The sequence below is a fragment of the Nicotiana sylvestris genome, chromosome 8, assembly GCF_000393655.2.
Source record: "Nicotiana sylvestris chromosome 8, ASM39365v2, whole genome shotgun sequence".
Classification (NCBI taxonomy): domain Eukaryota; kingdom Viridiplantae; phylum Streptophyta; class Magnoliopsida; order Solanales; family Solanaceae; genus Nicotiana; species Nicotiana sylvestris.
In genome coordinates, this window is record NC_091064.1 from 169,183,639 (window position 1) to 169,206,084 (window position 22,446).

General features: G+C 37.5%; 2 protein-coding genes across 3 annotated transcripts; one reads left to right on the plus strand and one right to left on the minus strand.

The window, feature by feature from the left end:
• Positions 1–1,083: 1,083 nt before the first annotated feature.
• On the plus strand, positions 1,084–8,751 carry LOC104232603 (ferrochelatase-2, chloroplastic). The gene is made up of 9 exons (XM_009785849.2): positions 1,084–1,410; positions 2,010–2,343; positions 2,460–2,603; positions 2,716–2,817; positions 5,412–5,515; positions 5,657–5,783; positions 5,931–6,083; positions 6,737–6,837; positions 8,134–8,751. The coding sequence occupies exons 1-9, from the start codon at positions 1,328–1,330 to the stop codon at positions 8,447–8,449; spliced, it is 1,464 nt and encodes a 487-aa protein (XP_009784151.1). The 5' UTR covers positions 1,084–1,327; the 3' UTR covers positions 8,450–8,751.
• Positions 8,752–9,360: 609 nt separating this feature from the next.
• On the minus strand, positions 9,361–15,020 carry LOC104232602 (uncharacterized). 2 transcript variants are annotated; one of them, XM_009785845.2, is made up of 3 exons: positions 14,716–15,020; positions 13,520–13,707; positions 9,361–9,899 (listed from the first exon to the last, which is right to left on the minus strand). In XM_009785845.2, exons 2-3 carry the CDS (start codon positions 13,699–13,701, stop codon positions 9,713–9,715), a joined length of 369 nt encoding a protein of 122 aa, XP_009784147.1. In that variant the 5' UTR covers positions 13,702–13,707; positions 14,716–15,020; the 3' UTR covers positions 9,361–9,712. The 2 variants fall into 2 exon arrangements, with proteins under 2 accessions (XP_009784147.1, XP_009784148.1); XM_009785846.2 differs by having other exon boundaries at positions 13,520–13,728; positions 14,716–14,809.
• Positions 15,021–22,446: the final 7,426 nt, after the last annotated feature.

Below are 22,446 nucleotides of genomic sequence, written 5' to 3' on the forward strand. Positions count from 1 at the left end.
GGATTGCCCCCAAATTTATCCATGGCCTTTAAGACTTCATTGAAGTCTCCTCCTACAAACCAGTTGGTTGTGAGGTTTTTTGATATTGTGATTAGGTTCTCCCATAGGAGTGTCCTATTAGCTGAAATATTACTAGCGTAGATAGCAGAGAAGAGCCATGGAGGGTGGTTGGGACTTACCTTTGCCATTGCATGGATGCCTTAGGGGGTAATGGCCACTTTTTCAACTGCCACATACTCTTCTTTCCACATGAACATTATTCCTCCAGAGAGCCCTACTGCCGAAGACCGGATGATCATATCAAATTGGAGCTCTTGAGCCAGTTTCTGGTGGTCTGCCATTTTAGTTTCAAGTAGAACAAACATACTTGGCTTGTGCATTTTTACCATTTCTAAACAGTGCCTCTTGAATTCGGCATTGTTTCCCCCTAACATTCCATATGATGTAACTCATCAGTGGAGTTGGGGGTGGTTGGTGAGGTCCCTTTTGAGGGTTCCTTGGTCCTTACGGACACGTCGTTGGAGGTGGGAGGATTTCCTCTTGAGACTCAGCACTGGGGTTAGATTTAGTAAGGGCTTGATGGGGTCATAGGTTTGGATGGAGACCAGACTTATTCTACATTTGACCATCGTTCCAGGACAGAGAACAACTATCACCTTGCTGGTTTCTGTGCTGAACTTTATCGCTCTCACTGAGTTCAGGAGGAGCGAGTTCGTTCGTGGTGTGGCATAGGTTACTCCCTCTTCCTCTAGGGCATTTTTCTTCTCGAGGATTTCCGGGGCTTTGGAGATTCCTTTTTTGATGTTGTGGAGTGGGGGCAAAGTGCTCTTTTCTCTCTTGGAGCAGAAGATGATGGATTGTGTTAGTCTGAGGGACGATCATTACGAAATAATACATTGCTAATGCTAAGTTTTATACAAGTTATTAATTAATATCCCATAAAGTGAAAAGAAAAAGTGATAGGTGGGTTTGGCGCGGGTTTCGTTAGAAGTTTCAATCGATTGGGTCCCTTTGCCCAACTACCAGTTGAGGAGGAAGAAGAAGAAAAGTCTAAGCATTAGTGTTAGGTGTACTTGCTTCTTTCTTCCATTAGCGCCTCCAATTAGGAAACACGTCTTCATTATTCCCTTTCCCTTTGACTGTTCTCTTTATTTATTCATATATACACGCAATCCCTTTTCTCTCCATCCAATAATTTCCCATAAACCCTATATTTCTCATAACCTTTCTCTATATTTTATAAGCAACCCCCCTTTCAATATTACCATTTGACCCAAATCTTCACTAAAAAAAATCTCCTCTTTTTTTCCCCTTTAGAATTTTGATCATGGAAGCAGGGACGATCTCTCGGCTTCTTCAACCAATGAAGCAAAGTTCAAACCCTTCCAATTTCAGCTCCAACTCTTCGATGTAAGCTTTTATGCGTCATTCTTTTTTTTTTTTGGTTGGAATTTCATTTTATTTTTATATGGTCTTATGTGAGTCGGTGTCTAAATTTTGATATCATGAAGCTGATCATTGTCAATTGTATGGGTTTGGTCTCATGATTTATTAGCTAGATTATTTAATCAATTGTATGTCAACTGTTTGAAAACTCAGAATCCTGTTGAAAGATGCTCTTTTTTTTTCTTTTTGCTGCTGGGATTAATTTTCTGACGATTTGAGTTTTCGTAGGAGATTAAAGTCGTATAGTACTGATTTCACATACATATGAAGAAATTGTTGGTTTTACACTAATTTGAATACAATTTAATCATGTGAAGTAATTGCTTCTTGTACAAAAATTTAGATTTTACTCTTAACTTATGCAACTTAACTCTTAACATATGCAACATAGTAGGGGTAATTTAATAAAGGGAGTGTATCAACTACAAAGTCATAGAACTTTAATTGGAGAAAAGAACCACTTTCTGTTTGAGAGAGCATTTTCATTCTCAAAACTAATGTTTGCCTATAAGAAGTAATGTGAGTCCCGCTGTAACTCATATCGCAAGTCTCTGTCTTGGCAGGTTCTGCCCTCGGACAAGGTTAATGCCTGCTTGCCATGTGTCACATGGTGGACGAGAAATGAATCCTACCGAGCAGGAATTATCTCTGGTTTTATCTTCAGAAAATAAGAAGAGCAGTGTATTTGGTGGATTGTCTTTACATCGTCCAGTGCACAAGAGAGATCCAGTCGGCAAAATGTTTTGTTCTGTCGGGGTGTATACATATCCCGGGAGCATTGCTGAATCTCCTTCACAGACAACTGAAGAAAAGATTGGGGTGCTACTTTTGAATCTTGGAGGACCAGACACGCTTCACGATGTTCAGCCTTTCTTGTTCAACTTATTTGCTGACCCTGTATGCTAGCAATCAGTCTAATTCCCTTGTTTCTTCTAAGCTGAAGATGTTGAACAGCTAAGTCAGATTTGTTTGTGGTTATGCCTAATGGTATCATTGTTTTTTTTGGTGGGCAGGATATTATACGTCTCCCTAGATTATTCCGATTTCTCCAGCGCCCATTAGCACAACTCATTTCTGTTCTCAGAGCCCCGAAGAGTAAGGAAGGGTACGCTGCAATTGGAGGCGGTTCCCCTTTACGAAAGATAACAGACGAGCAGGTAAAAAAAACCTCTGTTTTACTTTTGGTATTACATGATAAAAAGCTCTCTTTTCCATCTATGGTGGTGTCGTTTTCAACATGTTATAACCCTCTTAAGCTCACTATTATAGGCTAGCGCGCTAAAAATGGCACTAGAAACAAAGGAAGTTCCTGCAAATGTCTATGTTGCAATGCGATACTGGCACCCATTCACCGAGGAAGCTGTTCACCAGGTAGGTCTAAAATGCCTACTTTTTTTCCTTTAGCAGTTACATCTGTTTATTTCTTGATCAACTCTTTGATGTTGTCTATGTCTTCTCTCATGTGTTTAGATTTATATCTAGCCAAGTTGAACTGGTAATGGCTTGCATTTGTTCTTTTTCCTCGTTTTCATGTCAATATGCATGTATTGTAGTTGCTCTTTAAAAAAATCCCCTTGATATTTCAATTAAGTCCGACTTGTGTTAAGAGTTTGTATATGGGCAGAACTTCAAGAGAACCACCTAGATATGAACACTGAAAAATGTTAGCCATCCTATTATTAAGTAAGAACACAGATTTCCCCACAGGGCTTTGGTCTAGTGGTAAGAGCACAACACGTGATGTGGGTTAGGCGCACGACACGTGTTTGAACACCATGTCAAACAAAAGCTCGGTATTTAAGTGGAGAAGGGTAGAGGGGTGGGCCCATTATCAGCTAAGTTTCGAACTATCGAGTGCCTAACTACGACTTTAATTTTGGCGATGGTAATGATGGAAATGATTTTGGTATTAGACTAGTTAGAAAGGGGAGGGCCAGCTGTCTAGACTGCATTTCAGGAGTTTGAAGACCATCCAAATTCAACCAAATCTACAACCCCGGTCCTCGATATTGAGCTTCCGAAAGGGGTGCTTGCTGGAGCAACTCAACGAGATGTGGGGCTCAATTCCCGCTAAGCCTCATCCTAGTAGGTTTTTCATGTCTGTGCCAATGGGCCAGCTAAACTTTGTAAATGATTTTTTCCTATCTAGAGAGAGGGAACTTCAATTTCTTAAGAAGAGCCGAGACAACTCAAGTTTGGTTCTGGAGCCGAGGCCATGCACTCCATTGGTCCTGGGGAATTTCTCAGTCGTTGGAAGAAAGTAAGACTAAAGAATTACCAATAATAGAGGAAATAATTCTGAATGATAGAACAAAAATTTGTAGGATCTTAAGATCATATCTTTTTGTCCTATGAGTCCTTATCAAAAAAATGTCTTTTTGCCCTATGGCTGTTGAGTGTTTCTTCTCTTCAATGTTTTTGTTTAGATTTATGATAGAAGTGGTCCTTATTTTTCTGGAACCTGTAGCTCATCTGCTGCCAATTCATTTGTAATTTACGGTATAATGAATGTAAACAACGGTATACCTTTTGGCCCATCCTTTTCCATTTATGTTTATGCATAACCTGTATTACATGTTTTTCAAGTGTATATCTTTAGAATGGATTTTCACTAATTTCAACTTTTCTTGTAGTTATGCAAGTGTAGATAGGTAATTTTTCTTTTTTCTTCTTCTAGTCTTATAAAGTTCTTTCTTCAAGAAATCTTATAAAGTTCTTTCTTCAAAAAATCTTATAAAGTTCTTATGATTTTACACTTAAACCTGGGATCCTAAAGCAATCCAAATCAGGATTTGATCCTAGAAAAAAAAAATTCTTCTTGAATGAGTTATTTTGAAGAAATTTTTGTTGGGAAAAGTGGCAAATTAAAGATATATAATAGACGACATTTTTAGTGAATGGATGTCTATCGAATTTGATTTTTGGTAGCTCACCGCCCTCTCCTTCACTTTACACCCAAAGGGAATATAATAAACATAAGAAAGAAGGAAAGAACACCTCTCTCGATCTCCAACCCTTATAGAGTTTTAGTGTAGGTAAATAGTAGAAGGCTTCTGCACTATATGCTTTTGTGTCGTCCTCATTATAATGAATATTCATTTTATAGGGGTACCTAAAGTAAATCAGTTGGACTCCTATCTTGTCGAGGAATGAGGATTATGATGATTACGTAATTTTCTACTCCTGTTTCAATTTAGATGACACACAATCCTTATTAGTCCGTTCCAAAAAGAATGACCTATTTCTACATTTGGAAATAATTCAACTTTAAACTCTTCATTTTACCAATTTTACCCTTAATGAGAAGCTTTTACAACCACACAAATGTCACGGTCCTGCAAAACTTTTACCCCTTAAGCTTTTAAGAGCACGAGTTTCAAAAGTCTTCTTTTTTTTTCTTCTTAAACTCCTTGCCGAGTCAAACTACCTCAACTAAATTGAAACGGAGAGAGTAGTAATTAAATCGGATGCTTTCACAATATTTTCTTAGCAATCAAGACAGATCTTCATATGCATACCAGTATGGAACCTACACTTTTAAGCTGTGTGGATAGAACCAGGGTGGGGGTAACCAACTGTTGGACATTGGATGTCTGTTTGCATAGCAAAGCCTTATTGATAATGCAGTGTATCCCTTAGTGATCTGTAATACATCTCTCAGCTTTATCTAGTAAATACATATATATAGTACATGTTAGATGCTGATAATTCTGAAAATCACCAGCTGTTAATTTGAGATCCAATATTTTTTTTTCTTTCATATAAAAATCTCATGTGCTGAATGTCCTAGATGGTACATGCTTTATACATATATCCAAACCCAGCAGCAATCGTCCATTTTCGAAAGAAGGATCTGATTGAGCTGCTGGGATTGAATGGGCCCCAGAATCACTCATCTCCTGCGAATGCTAAAATTATGTAAATCTTCTCTTTGATCTGAATTTGTGTTCCCTGTTGTGCGGCAGATAAAAAGAGATGGGATTACGAAGCTCGTAGTGCTGCCTTTGTATCCTCAATATTCTATCTCTACAACTGGTTCGAGCGTCCGTGCCTTACAAAATATTTTCAAGTAATTCTTTCTTTTCAATTTGGTAACCGCACGTGTGGAATGTCATATTCTTTCTTAATGTTACATATATATTATTCCTCAATTCTAAATAATATATGAACTCCTTCATCAAAATAACGTATGAACTGTGCTTCCTTTCAGGGATGACTCTTATCTGTCTAGACTGCCAGTTGCTATCATTGAATCCTGGTACCAACGACAAGGCTACATCAAGTCCATGGCAGACTTGATTGAGAAGGAGTTGCATAATTTCTCCAACCCTGAGGAGGTAGATTATCTTATTATTCTTTAGTTGTATGGACTTAGTTCCTGTCCGTCATGTTTATACTTGTAATTGATGAACTCCTTTTTACTATTATTGAAACTGGGAGTAGCTACCGTGGCAACATAATGACAAGTTTTTGGATGATTTTAGGTCATGATTTTCTTTAGCGCCCATGGAGTGCCAGTTAGTTATGTTGAAGATGCTGGTGATCCGTATAGAGATCAGATGGAGGAGTGCATTTCCTTGATAATGAATGAGCTGAAAGCTAGAGGAACTAACAATCATCATACCTTGGCTTATCAGGTTTGTCATTGGATCATGTTTTCTGCGTTACACGTTCTTGACATTCTATAATGCCATCTGCATTGAGCTCTCCCTTATGTGGCCATTGCATAAAGTTATTATAGATGATAGATTAGAAATAAATATAGATTCCACACTGTAATCAATCTACATCCAGTTGTGCTTATACTGATCAGTTCATGGCTAAGTTGGAAATAGTCCATGTTTTCCTCTTTAGCCTTTTCTGTATAGGGGTGGTGGTGGTTTTGGTTGTGTGTGTGGGGGGGGGGGGAACGGTGGGCTGCTGGGGTATTGAGAAAGAATAATTTTATCTTTGTCCCATGTTCTATTTTGGTTTTGTTGGGAAAGAGGGGGGGGGGGTGTGTGGACAGTGCGCTGGTGGATTTTGAGAAAGAATATTGATACCTTTGTCCCATGTTAGTTCTATTTTGTCAGTCCAAAAGGATGGCATTTTCCTAAAATTGCGAAACTTTCCCCCCAACAATTCTGATATTATTTCCAATTTGATATGGCATAGTTTCAACGATATCCATTATAACATATTATTCCTATACATGTAAAAGTTAACCAGGTCCATTACAATGCGAAGGATGGATTTTTCTTCCTGTTTGGTGTTGAATTTAATCTGATATAATTTTTTTTTGGCATTCCAGAGCCGAGTTGGACCTGTACAGTGGTTGAAACCATACACTGACGAAGTTCTTGTTGAGCTTGGCAAGAAAGGTGTAAAGTCTCTGTTGGCTGTTCCAGTAAGGTATACATCCTAGAGCCACCTGAATTTTCTGTTCTCAGTTTCGTGCAGCTCTTTTAATGTGGTGCGATCAAACTCAGTGTTAAGAATTTATTGGGCAATATTTTGTTAGGTTCACGTCCCAGTATTAGACTTACATAAAGCTATTTCCTTACATTTTGTTGGGTATTGTTTCAAGTCTATGATGGTTTCTAGCCAGACCCAATTTGCTGGAGATGTGATAGGAAAACCGCATGACTGATGGATGGTATTATCCCAATTCTGTAACATAACTTTAGGCATCTTTGCTAATGGAAGCTAACTTTTGTGCATATAAAGAGATTGAAAACTTAAGATGATTCAACCTAAGTTGCTCGGACACAGGTTGAAGTGTCCGAAACGGGTGCGGATCTAGAGGTCGGATCCTTCGAAGTGTTAATTATAAGATTCGGGGATACGGATACGAGTACGGGGATCCGGCTAAAAATAATTCTATATATATATATATATTATGAGAAATTTTGTGGAATACTTATGTATAGCTTGTAAAGTGTGGATTTCTTTTTTATTCCCAAGTTGTCGATAAGTAGTGAATTGATTTCCTAGATAAGATATGCTATTTTCTTCAAATTTACCCTAGTTTTGGTTTTGATTTCGGGAATCAAATTGTATCTCGGGAATCAAATTTTTTCTTCCGTCATGGTCAAAGTACTCAAAATTGTTTGACCAGATCCAGTACGAATCCCATACCCACACCCATACTAGTGTCATGTCGACACGGGTGTGGCACCTGAACTGCCGTGTCGGAGCAACTTAGGATTCAACTACAGAACTGAGATGCTACTTTCTTGACTTGTCAAAAGAAAGAAAAACAAATTAATAGCAGTGAGATGCTAACTGAGTACATTTCTCAAAATTCTCTGCAGTCTCATATTCTGGGTCAAGTTAAGCGAATCCTCGTTATGCTTTGAATCTTTGAACATTCATCAAATCTTTTGTTGGTAAGTTGGATATTTTAGGTCCTATAACTTATGAATTTCCGAGCACAGGAGCTGCATGCAGCTATCTAACATATGCCAAGCCAACCTTTGGTTTGAGTTACGTTATAGTTGTTGGAATTTGAAAAGGATCAAAATTTTGAAAATGTTAAGCACTTAAATTATCACCTGATTCAAAGTATTAAGCGCTTGCTTGTTGAATTGACAGTTAAATACTTCTTGTGTCTCTGTAGACTTTCTTAGTACTTGCACAAAGATATTTTTTCTCTTGGTTTTCTTATTGATATCTCAAATTAATGTATGCTTGCTATTGGAATTTCAGCTTTGTGAGTGAACACATAGAGACTCTTGAAGAGATTGATATGGAATACAAGGAATTAGCACTTGAATCAGGAATTGAAAATTGGGGTCGTGTTCCTGCTCTGAATTGCACCTCATCCTTCATAACTGATCTGGCAGATGCAGTTATTGAAGTATTGCCTTCGGCAATGGCAATGTCAACGTCCTCTGGCGCAGAGGAAGAAGTTGACAATGATCCAATGCAATATTTTATAAAAATGCTTTTTGGATCACTATTAGCATTCGTTTTTCTGTTCTCACCAAAGATGGTATCGGCTTTTAGGAAGAACATCCTTTAGGGAGGACAAACACTCCTTTTCAGAATGGCTGAAAGATTAGTACAGACTACAGAGAGCAAGAAGCGATATTTCATATTTGTGGCGCCACCTGAAAGTTTCTTAATTTTGTGAGCAATTTACAAGTTTTGTTCTAATTAAATATATTAGACATTACTTTTGTTAGAATGGATACAACAGTTTTGAAGTGCTAATATTCTGTTTTGGGCTCGGTACTTGTACATAGAACATGCACAAATCAGAAATACAAAAATCTCTGTGGCCTTGGGTTTCGACCCATTAGAAGTTTTGTATTTTTCTCTAAACCTATGGACTATCTTCTATTATACAATAATTTTTTTTGGGTTAAGCATTTATAAGGAAACTTGCAAGGACAAATTAATTAGCACGGATTCAAGCTGTGGAAACTACTACTTCTAAATATGCAAGGTAAGCTTAATGTGGTCTAGCTTTCCTCATACCTATAAACGTGCATAGTGAAAGCTTAGTGCTGAACTTTAGTAAAGCATCTCTGTAATCAGTAAATGAGGTGGCGATTTTTAATGTGAATATGAGCCTTAAGATCAATTTTCTTGCCAGCTTATGCCCTTAAATTGAAACTGTGATAAACTAAAGCAGGCCTAAAATAGTCATCCACTACCTAGCAACTAGTACCCAATCGGAGTTCATTTGAAGGGCATATGATTCAAGATGCTCTTAAACTATCCAAAAAATCTTAATTAGGTGCTCTCCTAGTAAAAACTCACGAACAAAGTCTTGAACTCCCTCTGTCCCAGACCTTATACGTACATGATTTAAGGACAATTAAAGCCTCAAATTCCCAGAGAGATGGCAAGAGTTGAACCAGATCTGCGAGTTTGTCATCTGTCAAACCAAACAATTTGGTAACATCACTCTCAAGATACAATCTCTAGTTCAGCGAAAAACTTCTCTTTTCAGTTAAACAGCTTTAACTTTAAGACAGCGTTAAAGAAAGCCGCACAGGAATTATTTTGATTCCAGAGGAAAATAAACATATAGAAGCAACAATAATCGCACAATACATGCTTGATGCCGCCTTATTGAAGCACGTATATTACTCCTAACTCAGCCTTTGAAATCTTTAGCAGAAGGCTCATCCTCTGCGTACATTGTACTTGCTAAACATGAAAATTGAAAATCTGTATCTCGCTGATACGTGTTATCCCGCTCAAAGTAGAGATTGACAATGACCTTTTATCAACAGTGACATAAGTCATTCCTTTGAAACCTAATACTTGGAGACATTCAGACATAATAACCAGTAATCGTGAACCCTCGTCCTATGATCTCCCCAGCACAAAACCAAGCAAAACATTCAAGGCCAAAAAGAGCAGCAATGCCAGCATCCTCGATTTTCAGCTCCTGTCTGTGCTTCCATAAGTGCTTGACATCATCAAGTTCCTTCCAGAATGCTTGATAACGGCCAGGAATACTGTCCCAAGAAGCAGACAGATCATTAGTACAAGATGAATGTGAAGGAATAAACTGAACAGGTTTTCTATCAGGTGACACAAAGAAGCTCAAGTTTTAACCTTTCCGCTCTGACATCATCCAACAACTATGTCTATAATATAGAGAGAAGCACAAAAGTATTTGCAACGATTATCAAAGGCGAAAAGCGCAAAAAAAACCTAAGGTCCGTTGGGGCTTTAAGCGTAAAGTGCAAATAAAGTGTGGGCTTTAATGAAAAAAGGCGCAACTAGAGAAAAAGTAAAAATATGTATATGTAGTCCAAGACTAATAATTATAAACACTAATAACAAATATATGGACAAAGAAATTAAAAAAAAAAATACGATAAAGTGAAATATCAATTGTTTAATATCGCCTTTTCAGGATTACACTCATGGGCAAGAAAAAGTATGCCTTAGAGCCTTGATGCGACACTAAAGCTCGTACAAAGCGAGGCGAAGCGCTAAACATATTTCAAGCCTCACTTCAAGGCTTAAGCGCGCCTTTGACTACACTGCGATTAACTATGCCAAACTGGAAGCAGAGTTAATCTTTTCTCCCAGCAAACCAACAAAAGCTTTCACGAAATGATTAGGGCACATATAAATACTCATTTTCCACTTTCAAGAATCCAAATCATCACACAAATCAAATCTAAACAATTCCATGTCATATTCCCCAGCAAACCAAAACCATATACAAAATTCCAACAAGTAAATATCATCTTCTAGAATAAAATTCAATTACATAAGAGGAACTAAGTCCAATCAACACATCACGGTGAACAGGAAAGCGAGAGCTCAAGCATCATTCCACTAAATGGCTCAAGTAGTTTAATAAGTAGCATATGAATTAGAGATAGTTACCTTTCTCTCAAAATTTGGTACACTCACTAAACATTTAATGGCAGTAAGTACAGCAGACAGGCAGTAGAATTTGTCCGACTTTGACCAATGAGTATATCAGAAACCTTCTTTTCTTTTCAGATATATAAAATCAAGTAACAACAGGTAGGATGGTGCTAAACCATCAAAGAGTAACATTCAATAACTCACCCTTGCTAAGTCATCAACAAGTTAGAGTAGAGCCATAATATAACATTCCTAGAGAAAACAAGAGCAAAATCTCTGGAGGTATCTTATTAGCACATACACAAGACTTTTTCTTTCCCTCCATTCTGAACTCAGTCTGAAGTCAAAAACCCAAAGTCAAACAAGAGTAGCTGCCTAGGAGCTAGCAGAAAAACACTGACCTCATCTAGTGTAATTCAAAAGGAAAAGCTCAGGGAAAAAAGAAAATACTTCTAGGTATGCATACTTCTCCAAGAAACCGCAGCAGGTTAGAAATTGGAATCGAGATACTTAAAGGCGTTTGGACAATATTTGGTTGAAGTTGAAAAAACAGTATTTGAAGTTGAAAGAAAGTATCTGGAAAAATCTTCAAGAATTTCCTTCTCTGGGTAAATTGTACATTAAATTCACTGTTAACAAAAATATCCCAGACGTTTCTCCAGGATACTGCACTATTCATACAGAAGAGGTAGATCACTTTCAAGTCAGATACAAGATCAACTGACCATGCCCGAATCAATGGCCTACACAGTACACAAGTTACAAATTAAAGAGTAACAACCAATAATCAGAAAAGTGAATTTACAACATGATGCCTGCTATTTTACTAACCAACACTTCTTCCCATATCTTTTCACTTTTTTGGCATCTCTTCCGCAGACTTAGCGTCATCATGTCCAGATGTTTAGCTAGTATCTAAGCAACCCAAAATTCATGTTTAGTCTAGATTTTGACAATTCTACGATAATACTACAACAACAACTACACCTGAGTCCCAAATGATTCGGGGTGGGCTATATGAATCTTCACAGATAATTCCACAATAATGTCCTAACTTCTTTTTATGACGATGGTATCCGGACCAGCTTGCGTATACCTCGACTATTCCATTCGGCTACTTGCTACCTCCCACCCGCACAATTACCTATAGCATTGCCCACCAAGACTTAGGCGGATGGCCGGATGGGAAGAAATCACCTAATGTTTGAACCTGAGACCTCATGATTCTCCTCCCAGTTCATTGACCATCAGGCCACACCCTTGATAATAATAAACTAAATAACATTCCTATAGGTTCTTGTCCTAATAAACACCCCTTCTTCTCTAAAATAGACTTGCACTTCGAACAAATAAAATATCTTGTGCATATCGAAATTTTCCCCTTTCATGCAATGAAAGTTTAACATACCTATTTTTGAGAAGAAAAAAAATAGGTATGTTAAAAATAGAAAGTTTAACATATCTATTAAAAAGAAACACTTTAATAACTTAAGCAACTATAATAAAAAAAAATTATGCAAATATAATAATTGCAGGTTAAATGAAGCAAATGTCATAAGTTTTCCCCTTACAAAAAAAGAGGCTTTACGTACATGAAAATTTTTATAACCACGAGGCATTTTGCATTTTTTTGATAACGACAGGAAGCATTATGTATTACTGGCTTCACTAGAGAAAAGGTATCTAAACTTTAGAGACCAACTCTAATTTCCAAATAAGACATTTTCCTCACAATCATTCAAATAAATTCATTTTGTTATCCTTTTATGTTTTCAATTTCACTTGGGAAATCCACTGTGTTTTCTATTCTTCAATTTCTTTTTCACTTTCTTTAGTTTGTCTAAGAACCATTTACTGTACTTTTTCAGCCGTATCAGAATATTTTTTCTTTAGCATTGTGTTATAACTGAGAAATCCCCGAGGGCTAGTGGCACACGATACGAAGTTTGATGGATAACGGGCCCGTTCCTCCACCCTTCTCCAATTAAATACTAGGTTTTCGTTTGATGCAGAGTTTGAACTCGAGATTTGCGCTATTTATTCCCTAACATTCAGTAGTTGAAGTTGATTTTTATTCTTCATCTCCACGGCCTGCTATTACTACTTCTAATGAGCTACTATTTCAATCTCAAGTACATAACAATTCAATTTTTTCTCTTGACAAGTCGGCTGCGTTAAATCAACTAGTATATTGACAAAATCACCAAAATCATAAACTAATCACCCATTTTTTTCTAGGTGGACTAAAATTTCATGTTTAAAATTTTTATAGGTCCATGAATGACCAAGTCGAGGATTCATAACCTTGGTGTTTGTTTTTTTGAGAAGGATCTTTGTGTTGGTTTCTTCAACTTAATCAGATAGCAGAAAGTTGATAAATGTTCTTCCACTTTATGAGCAAGGGAAGTTACCCCTCGACTATAAACAAGTGATTTTTGAATCACGGGCCATTTAGGTTCTGAATGAGAGGATAGAACAAGAAAAATATACAACTACAAGATGCTGAGCAGCTTGCAGTCTGAGCCCTATAGCCCCAAAGGTAACCTAGCTACCCCCAACTTGTGACTAACAAGAAAAAAGAGTCAGGAAAATGATCCAACACTTCCTACACCCATAACATCAAAAAATCTATGGACGGGTAAGGTGAAGAACAACAAACATCTCTAACTACCTCACAAGAAACATCTCTAACTACCTCAAAAGACTAAGTATCCCATACATAAAAGGACAAAAGTTCTGAATAACAAACCTAGCTAAGCGAGTGTAGAATACTTGTTTTGCCAAATGCTGGCATTTCTCCACAGTAGGTGGCTCTTGAATATATTGCTTGTTCTGTTCCAATGTCTGCTTGTAGTATGCACATCCATGCTTGGTCAAGAACTTTGAAGCTTCAACAGCCTTTGCTTTCACTATAGGTAGTTTTGAAGCCATAGTTCCCTAATCAACACATAATAGACACTGTGAAAAACAACGTCACCAGTGTTACCGAAGGAGAAGAGCGTAGAAAAGTGCAAAAATCTGCCAGGGATCTGAGTGCAAAGTGCAATTATGGAGTGTGCTTTAGCGAAGAATTGCTCTGATAAGCATAGATGTGATCAAACTAAAAAGAGCTATACACTTTAAAAAAAAAAAAAATTATAACGAAAAAAATAAAATTGTATTTCAAGTGAGATATAGGGAAGCAAAACTAGGTCAATCAAGTTCAAATCCATTTTAAAAACTGATTCGAATGCAAAAAAAAAAAAAAAAAAAAAATCCCAGCTACTTTTCTTATACTAAATATCCAATCGTATACATCTAATCACAATACATTTATCCATAACTTGTTTAAATATTAATTCATCACCTTTGTAGAGATGTTTACTGTTAACTGTTAAGTAATGCCTTCTTCAAAATAGAGATACCTTAGCGCCATGGTGCCTTTGTTAAAGAGCCACTTAAGCAAAGTCAAGCGCCCAACCTACATTACATGTACCTAGCTTCACAGCTCAAACGCACTTCAAGCCACTATTTAATACGTAATTACTAATAATCATCACTAGACTTTGAAGTGACTAGCATCTGAATGACAAGCACCATCAAGTAGTTCCTTCTGTTTATCTCAACATTAATAAGAAGCCTTTCCTATTAGGGGCAAGCCATTTAATTTAACTATTAAATACCCAACTCCTACACATTTTCCAACAGCAATTGATTAAGTCGAAATTATGAAAACTAAAATGAAATCTCCAGGGAATTTGGCTTCATAAGCGAGGGACGTCACATTTCTACATCGCGCATGGAGCAGCTTACAAGTTTTACTATTTTAATTTACCCTTTTAGAATTTCACATAATCTGAAATATCAATTGAAACATATAATTCAAAAAGACGCAAGATGATCAAGAATACAAGTAACCATAAGCAGAAAGAGAGAGACCCACAATATACAGAGTGAATCACTCACCTACAAAATTCAATGCTTCGTTGTGATGGGCTACTTCAGTTGCAGAGAGTGAGAGAAAAAGAGAAAATAGGGTTTTGATGAAGCTCAAATATATAATTGTTGCGGCTCAGCTATTCGGTTAAATTTGGCTCGGCGCCACTTAGAATTAATTACAAGTGGAGTTGCGCCTTGTTGGCGAATTATAACTAAGAACCCCTGAAGTTCCCCTCAGACGTAGAAATCTCCCTCAAGTTTAGGGACTGCTCAAAATTATCCTATGAGTCACTCTGTTTGGATGTACAAGTCAACAGAGTGCAGTGACGTAGAGGGGCGGGGAGAAGGGAAGACCCTTTACTCACTTTTTAAAGCAAAATTGCATTTTTTCTCATATTAATATGATAAAAAAATAAATATATATACTAGTTTTAGGATGCGCGCGTCGCGTGTGTACTCGATTTCAGTGATAAAAATGACACAAATATTAATAACTATATGAGAGAGTTATAAAATAAAATCTTTAAATAATTCCCCAAGCTCTTGAAAATATATATATATATATATATATATATATATTGATGCTATTAGCCAACTTAATGTCACACAAAAGTATTCTAATGCTTTATCTTTACTTTGATATGTGAGTTGTGCAATTAGTTTAGTAGCTCAGACAAAATTGAATAATATGTTGACTTGTACTCTAATATCATGCAACAATACTATATTTTTGATGGCCTTAAAACTAAATTCTATTTGTTTAAGTACCTCATATAAAATTCTATATTATTTGGTTTAATTATCTTACGGAGAATTTAATTGGATGAGTATTATTTTTGTATTTCTAGAAAGAAATAAAAAGATTGTCAAAAAAAAATTAAGGTAGAAAATAAGTACTTCTATTATTATTATTATTATTATTTTGTTTTATTTTTTCATTTTTTTATCCAACATGAAGTGTATTGTGACGTCATATAATTCTCAAAAAGAAAAGGTCTATTAGCATTCATGTATATTAATGTGTATAAATAGTTAAGATATTGTTTATAACATTTACTTTTATCTACATACACATTTAAGAAAAAAATTAAGTTAACTAATTAATATTTATTTGTTGATAATATTTTAGTGACACAAAATTGGTTGAGCGGATTGAATCTCATTTAGTCATGAATGATGTTGTTGATATATGTTCTCTTTCATCACATGAATGATGTTGTTGATATATGTTCTCTTTCATCACATGAATGACTTTATCACGACCATATAGTTAATACTGATATTTACCACAAATTTTATAGTTATATCTCAATTAAAGAAAATAATTTAGTAAAATAATTTTACTTGTTTTCAAATTTTTTAATTCAAGTAAGAAAATATAATAAATAAAATTTATTGATTTTAAAGTTTTAAAATATTAGAAAATAAGTAAATGACCCTCGTTATTCTGATCTTATACTTAGACAAATAAGACATTTAAGAATAAGAGTGAAAATATTTCTATTTGATAAGAGAACATTTAAGTCAAAGCCTATTTTAATGTATCGTCTAGAATTATTTTAAATCTTTGGTGCTAGAAGTAATAAATTATAAAAGGAAATAATTTTTATAACTAAAATTTTGCTCGATTACATAGATATAGAATTTTGTACCTAATTTGAATAAGGAAACATTCCATATACAAAATTTTGTTTGATTTCAAAGTAGTAAATATTAGGAAAATGATTCAATTACTAATCCTAAATGTTAGAACATTAATTAAATGAATATTCCTAATAAAAATAGAATAATAATTAAAAGACTATTTTGTCTAGTGTGAACTCTATTTTTAAAGTATAAAAAAGACGAACGACATTTCGCTAATGGCCTTCGTGCTTTTAATATATATATATATATATATATATATATATATATATATATATATATATTGTAAAATATTGGTCAAACTTCACATAGTTTGACTCTCAAGAAGCGAAATGTGTTGTGATGACCGGATAAGTCATTTTTAGCTTTAGCCTTCATTTCTGTGTTCCGAGAACTCGAATAGCTCCGTTTAGCCTTCCTGGATTTGCATGCGCAGTCCGTGTCTTTTTTCGAAAAAAATTTATGTGAAAAATTGAAGAAAATGTGAAATTTTGCCTCAAAACTCATTTGAGTTGATACGGTCAATATTTTGCGTAAACGGACCCAGATTTGTGTTTCGACAGTCCTGTGGGTCCGTATCGTGATTTGAAACTTGGGCGTATGCCGGAATCGAATTCGGAAGTCCCATAACTTGATTTAACATGATTTGTTGAAAATTAGTAATTTGAAGGTTTAAGAATTCCTAAGTTTGACCGTAGGTTGCCGAGTTCATATTTCGGTTTCAGAACTTGGTAGGGGTTCATTTCACTATTTATGACTTGTATGCAAAATTTGGTGCGAAATGGAGTTGATTTGGCGTGATTCGGACGTCCGGTTATAAATTTGCATATTCTTGAGTTTCCTTGAAAATATCATTCATTTTAATGTCCGATTCGTAATTTTAGGTGTTATTTTGATGTTTTGATTGCGCAATCAAGTTCATATGATGTTACTACACTTGTGTGCATGAGTTGGTTTGGAGTCCGGGAGGCTTGGGTGAGTTTCAGACAGGCTACAAAGTGATTTTGGACTTAGGCAATTGCTGGTTCTAAGTTTTCTAATATCTGGTGCATCCTTCTTCGCGATCCCGAAGCTACTCTCGCGATCGCGAAGAGTAACCTGAGCTGGGGTGGAATTTCCTCTATGCGAACGTGAGGCTTAGGTTGTGAACGTGAAGAAATGGTAGGATCACCCTTCGCGAATGCGACCAAAGCTACACAAACGCAATGGGTATGGGCCTGGAAGGGGGATCAACTGTGTGTTTTACGCGATCGCAATCGGAGGGTCGCTAACCCGACGGCCGGGGGCAGAGCCATCGCGAACACATAGGGCATCTTGCGAACGCGAAGGCCAATAGGGATGATGTGCTTCGCGATCGCATCAGGTCCTGCGCAAACGTGATGAAGACCTGACGCCAGTGATTTAAAATGTTCCAAAGACGAAATTTTCTTCATTTTTCACCATCCTAGAGACGATTTTGAAGAGAAATTTCATCCCCATTTTGTAGGTTAGTATAGTTTAACTCGTTTTCTTTCATTTCCGTCAACACCCATTGATTTCTAACCTTAATATATGCTCTTTCATGGTAGAAAGTTAGGGATTTGCATATAATTGGAGGTTTTGGTAAAATTGAGATTTAGACCTCAAATTGAGGTCGTATTTCGAAATTAATCACATAATCGGGCTGGGGGTGAATGGGTAATTGGATTTTGGTCTCAGTCTTAGGTTTTGACTAAGCAGGCTGGGGGTTGAATCTCTTGACTTTTTGTGAAAAGTGTAAAGATCTTTAATTTATCTATTGTAATTGATTTTTCTAGCATTATTTGATGATATTAAATCGATTTTGGTTAGATTCGATTAGTTTGGAGCTGAATTTTAGAGGAAAGGCCCCGGTGAAGCTTTAATTTGATTGCAGAGCGAGGTAAGTGTTGGGTCTAACCTTGATTTGAGGGAATTAGGAACCCTTGACTATATGTTATGTGAATTACATATGTAACGACATATATGCGAGGTGACGAGTGTATATACGCCGTCATAATAATTGTTTCCATGCTTTCTCGTATTCCATGTCGTAACTGGTACATGCTTTAATTGCTTTCTATGCCGTAACTTGTTATTTGTCATTAATTATTTTTGTATTGAAATGTTCGTTCCTTCCATGACTCTATGATTAATTGCACTTGCCTTAATTTTCTTACTTGTACACTTTAACTGTCACATACTTGGCTTGTTTTGTTTCTCTTGTATTATTTGTAGCCTTCCTTTGATTAGTACATGAGTCCTATATTGTTTTGCTTTCATATTCTTTAATCATCGAGATTCTTGTAAATTGAGCTGTTGGGTTGATTCTATTTATTGAATTTGTTTATGGAACGGGTTGCACTTCGTAACGGTTGTTAAATAGTAGAATAATAGGGAATTTTTATTGATATGGTGGGATCGGGTTGCGTGCCGCAACGGTAGAGTACATGCAATTGATATTGATAAAATGTGATATGGTGAAATAAATGAGGATTATGATATTAGTTCTGATTATATGGTGGAATCGGGTTACGCGCCGCAACAGATTTTATATGTGATTTTTTATATTGATATGATGAAATAAGGGTGTGTGTACAGTGGGATCAGATTGCGTACCGCAACGGATTGTGTGTGTTGTACTCATTGTTGTATTGTGTTTTATATGATATTTTGAGGACTGATATCTGTGGATTCACTAATTTCGAGGGTTGAGTTTGTTTTCATTAGTTAACTATTTTATTATCATTTCCTGTTTTCTTTTCTTATTATTATTATTATACTGCCCGTCTTACCCTCGTCACTACTTCGTCGAGGTTAGACTCGGCACTTACAGAGTACATGGGGTCGATTGTACTCATACTATACTCTACACTTCTTGTGCAGATATTGGAGTTGGTCCTAGTGGCGGTCAGTAGATTGCTCGGATCCAGTGCTTGACGGAGACTTGAGGTACAACCGCACAACGTCGCAGCCTTGAAGTCCCCTTCTACATTACTCTAATTGTTTATTTCATTTCAGACAGTTATGCTTTCATTCAGACTATTACTTGTAGTACTCCAGACGTTCGTGTACTTGTGACACCAGTTCTGGGATTGTATTTGGATATCGCCATTATTTTAGATTATTTATTCTAGTTCAGCTTATTTAATTATTTGTTTTTCATTTAATTTGAATTTTTAAAAATGGCTAATAACTATATATAGCATTGGCTTGCCTAGAAAATGAAATGTTAGGCGTCATCACGGTCCCGAGGTTGGGAATTCCGGGTCGTGCCGAGTTGGTATCAGAGCACTAGGTTGCGTAGGTCTCACGAGTCACGAGCAAGCTTAGTAGAGTCTGGAGGATCGGTAGAGGGATGTCTGTACTTATCTTCCAAAGGCTATGGAGTTTAGGAAAAACTTCACTTATTTCCTTCTCTATCGTGCGATTTTATTACATCATTGATGATTGATCCAATCTATTATTGTTCTCTCGCAGATGGCGAGAACACACATAACATCTGTAGCTAGAAATGAGCCGGAGCCCCCAGTGGCAGCTACTACCAAAGGCAGAGGTCGAGGACGGGGTGGGGGCAGAGGTAGAGCTCAACCTAGAACTTGACCAGCAACACCCGCAGTGGAGCCTTAGATTGATCATGAGGAGAAGGTTCCATCTCAGACCGTGCCCGTCGGACCAGCTCAGGTCCCCGAAAAGTTCATAGTCACTCTAGTGTTTTAGGACGCTCTAGTCCGTTTGGTGGGACTTATGGAGAGCGTGGCCTAGACCGGTGCATTCTCGGTGGCACCAACTGTCTCTCGGGATAGGGGAGGAGCACAAACTCCCGCTGTTCACACCCCGGAGCAGGCGGCTCCCTTGTATCAGACTCCAGCAGCCCTGCCAGTTGGGGTGGTTCAGTCGATTATTGCGACATAGGCCAATGATAGGCCTGCTATGTCTTCTGAGGCCTTGTTGAGGTTGGATAAGTTTACCAATCTCTTTCCTGTTCATTTTAGTGGTGCACCTTCCAAGGACCCATAAGATTATCTGGACTGTTTCCATGAGGTGTTGCGCAATATGGGTATAGTTGATACCAATGGGGTCGACTTTGCAGTGTTTCAGATGACGGGTTCCTCCAAGAGATGATAGAGAGATTATATGTTGACTAGACCATATGGTTCACCTGCACTTACCTGAGATCAATTTTCACAACTATTTCTAGAGAAGTTCATTCATGTCACTCTAAGAGAGGATTACCGCAGGCAGTTTGAGCGTCTTCAGCAGGGAAGCATGATTGTTACCCAGTATGAGACTCTATTTGTGGACCTATCTCGCCATGCCATTATCTTGCTCCCTACTGAGAGGGAGAGACTGAAGAGATTCATTGATGGGCTCAATTTTACTATTAGGCTACAGATGGCTAAGGAGACTGGAGATGACATTTCTTTCCAGAGGGTCAGAGATATTGCTAGGCGGATCGAGATGGTTCGTGGTCAAGAGAGAGGGCCGGTAGTTTCAGTGGTACCTCATCTGGAGGCAGGGGTACCTTTGGCAGAGGCCATCCGCCCAGACTATTTCAGTCAGCGCTTCAGGCATATCACAGTGCTTCCGAGAGTCGTGGTCCTTATGTATCTCATTCTGGGCAGCCTCCATACAGTGCACCATCAGCTCATATTAGTGCCTATCAGATGCGGCCGGTTTAGGTCAGCTTCAGCAGCCATAACAGCAAGATGGGTGTTTTGAGTGTAGGGTACTAGTCACATCAGGAGGTTTTTCCGAGATTGGTGAGCATGCCACAACAAAGTTCTCGTACCATGGTCCCGGCACCGGTTGCTTCACAACCCATTCAGCCAGCTAGAGGCAGGGGCCAGGCAGCCAGAGGTAGAGGTCAGGCCGTTAGAAGTGGAGGCCAGCCAGCTAGAGGTCGTCCTAGATACGTAGGTCAGAGTGGTGGGGCCCAGCCCCGATTTTATACATTCCCAGCTAGACCAGAGGCCGTGTCATTTGACACCGTTATCATAGGTATTGTTCTAGTATTCCCTAGAGAGGCTTCCGTTCTATTTGATCCGGGCTTTACTCATTCCTACATATCATCCTATTTTGCTTCATATTTGGTTGTGCCTTGTGATTATTTGAGTGCTCCTGTGTATGTGTCCACTCTTGTGGGAGATTTTATGGTTATAGATCGTGTCTATCGCTCATTGTCTATCACTCGTTTGTGATTACTATTAAGGGGTCTTGAGACTAGTGTAGATCTCATGCTTCTTGATATAGTAGACTTTGATGATATTTTGGGCATGGATTGGCTTTCACCATATCATGCTATATTGGATTGTCATTCCAAGAAAGTTACCTTAGCCATGTCAGGGTTGCCTTAATTAGAGTGGAGAGGGACCCCTGGCCATTCTACCAGCAATGTTATTTCTTATATGAAGGCTTGACGTATGGTCGAGAAGTGATGTCTAGCTTATTTGGCCTATGTTCGTGATTCAAGTATAGAGGTTCCTTCCATGGATTCAGTACCTATTGTGCATGAGTTTCCAGAGGTGTTTCCGGCAGATTTACTAGGGATGCCACCCGACATAAATATTGACTTCTGTATTGATTTTGCTCCGGGAACTCAGTCCATTTCTATTCCACCATACCGTGTGGCCCCGTCAGAGTTGAAGGAATTGAAGGAGCAGTTGCAAGATTTGCTTGATAAGGGAGTTATTAGACCTAGTGTCTCGCCCTAGGGTGTGTCTGTGTTGTTCGTGAAGAAGAAAGGTGGGTCGATGAGGATGTGTATAGATTATCAGTAGTTGAACAAAGTCACTATCAAGAATAAGTATCCGTTGTGAGGATTGATGATTTATTTGATTAGCTCAGGGTGCCAAGGTTTTTTCGAAGATCGATTTGAGGTCTGGCTACCATCAGTTGAACATTAGGGCATCAGATGTCCCTAAGACAACTTTTCTGACGCGGTGTGGGAATTATGAGTTTGTAATAATGTCATATGGGTTGACAAATGCCCCAACAACATTTATGGATTTGATAAACCAGGTATTCAAGCCTTATTTGGGTTCTTTATGATTGTATTCATTAATGATATCTTGATCTACTCCTGCAGTCAAGAGGAGCATGAGCAGTATATTTGGA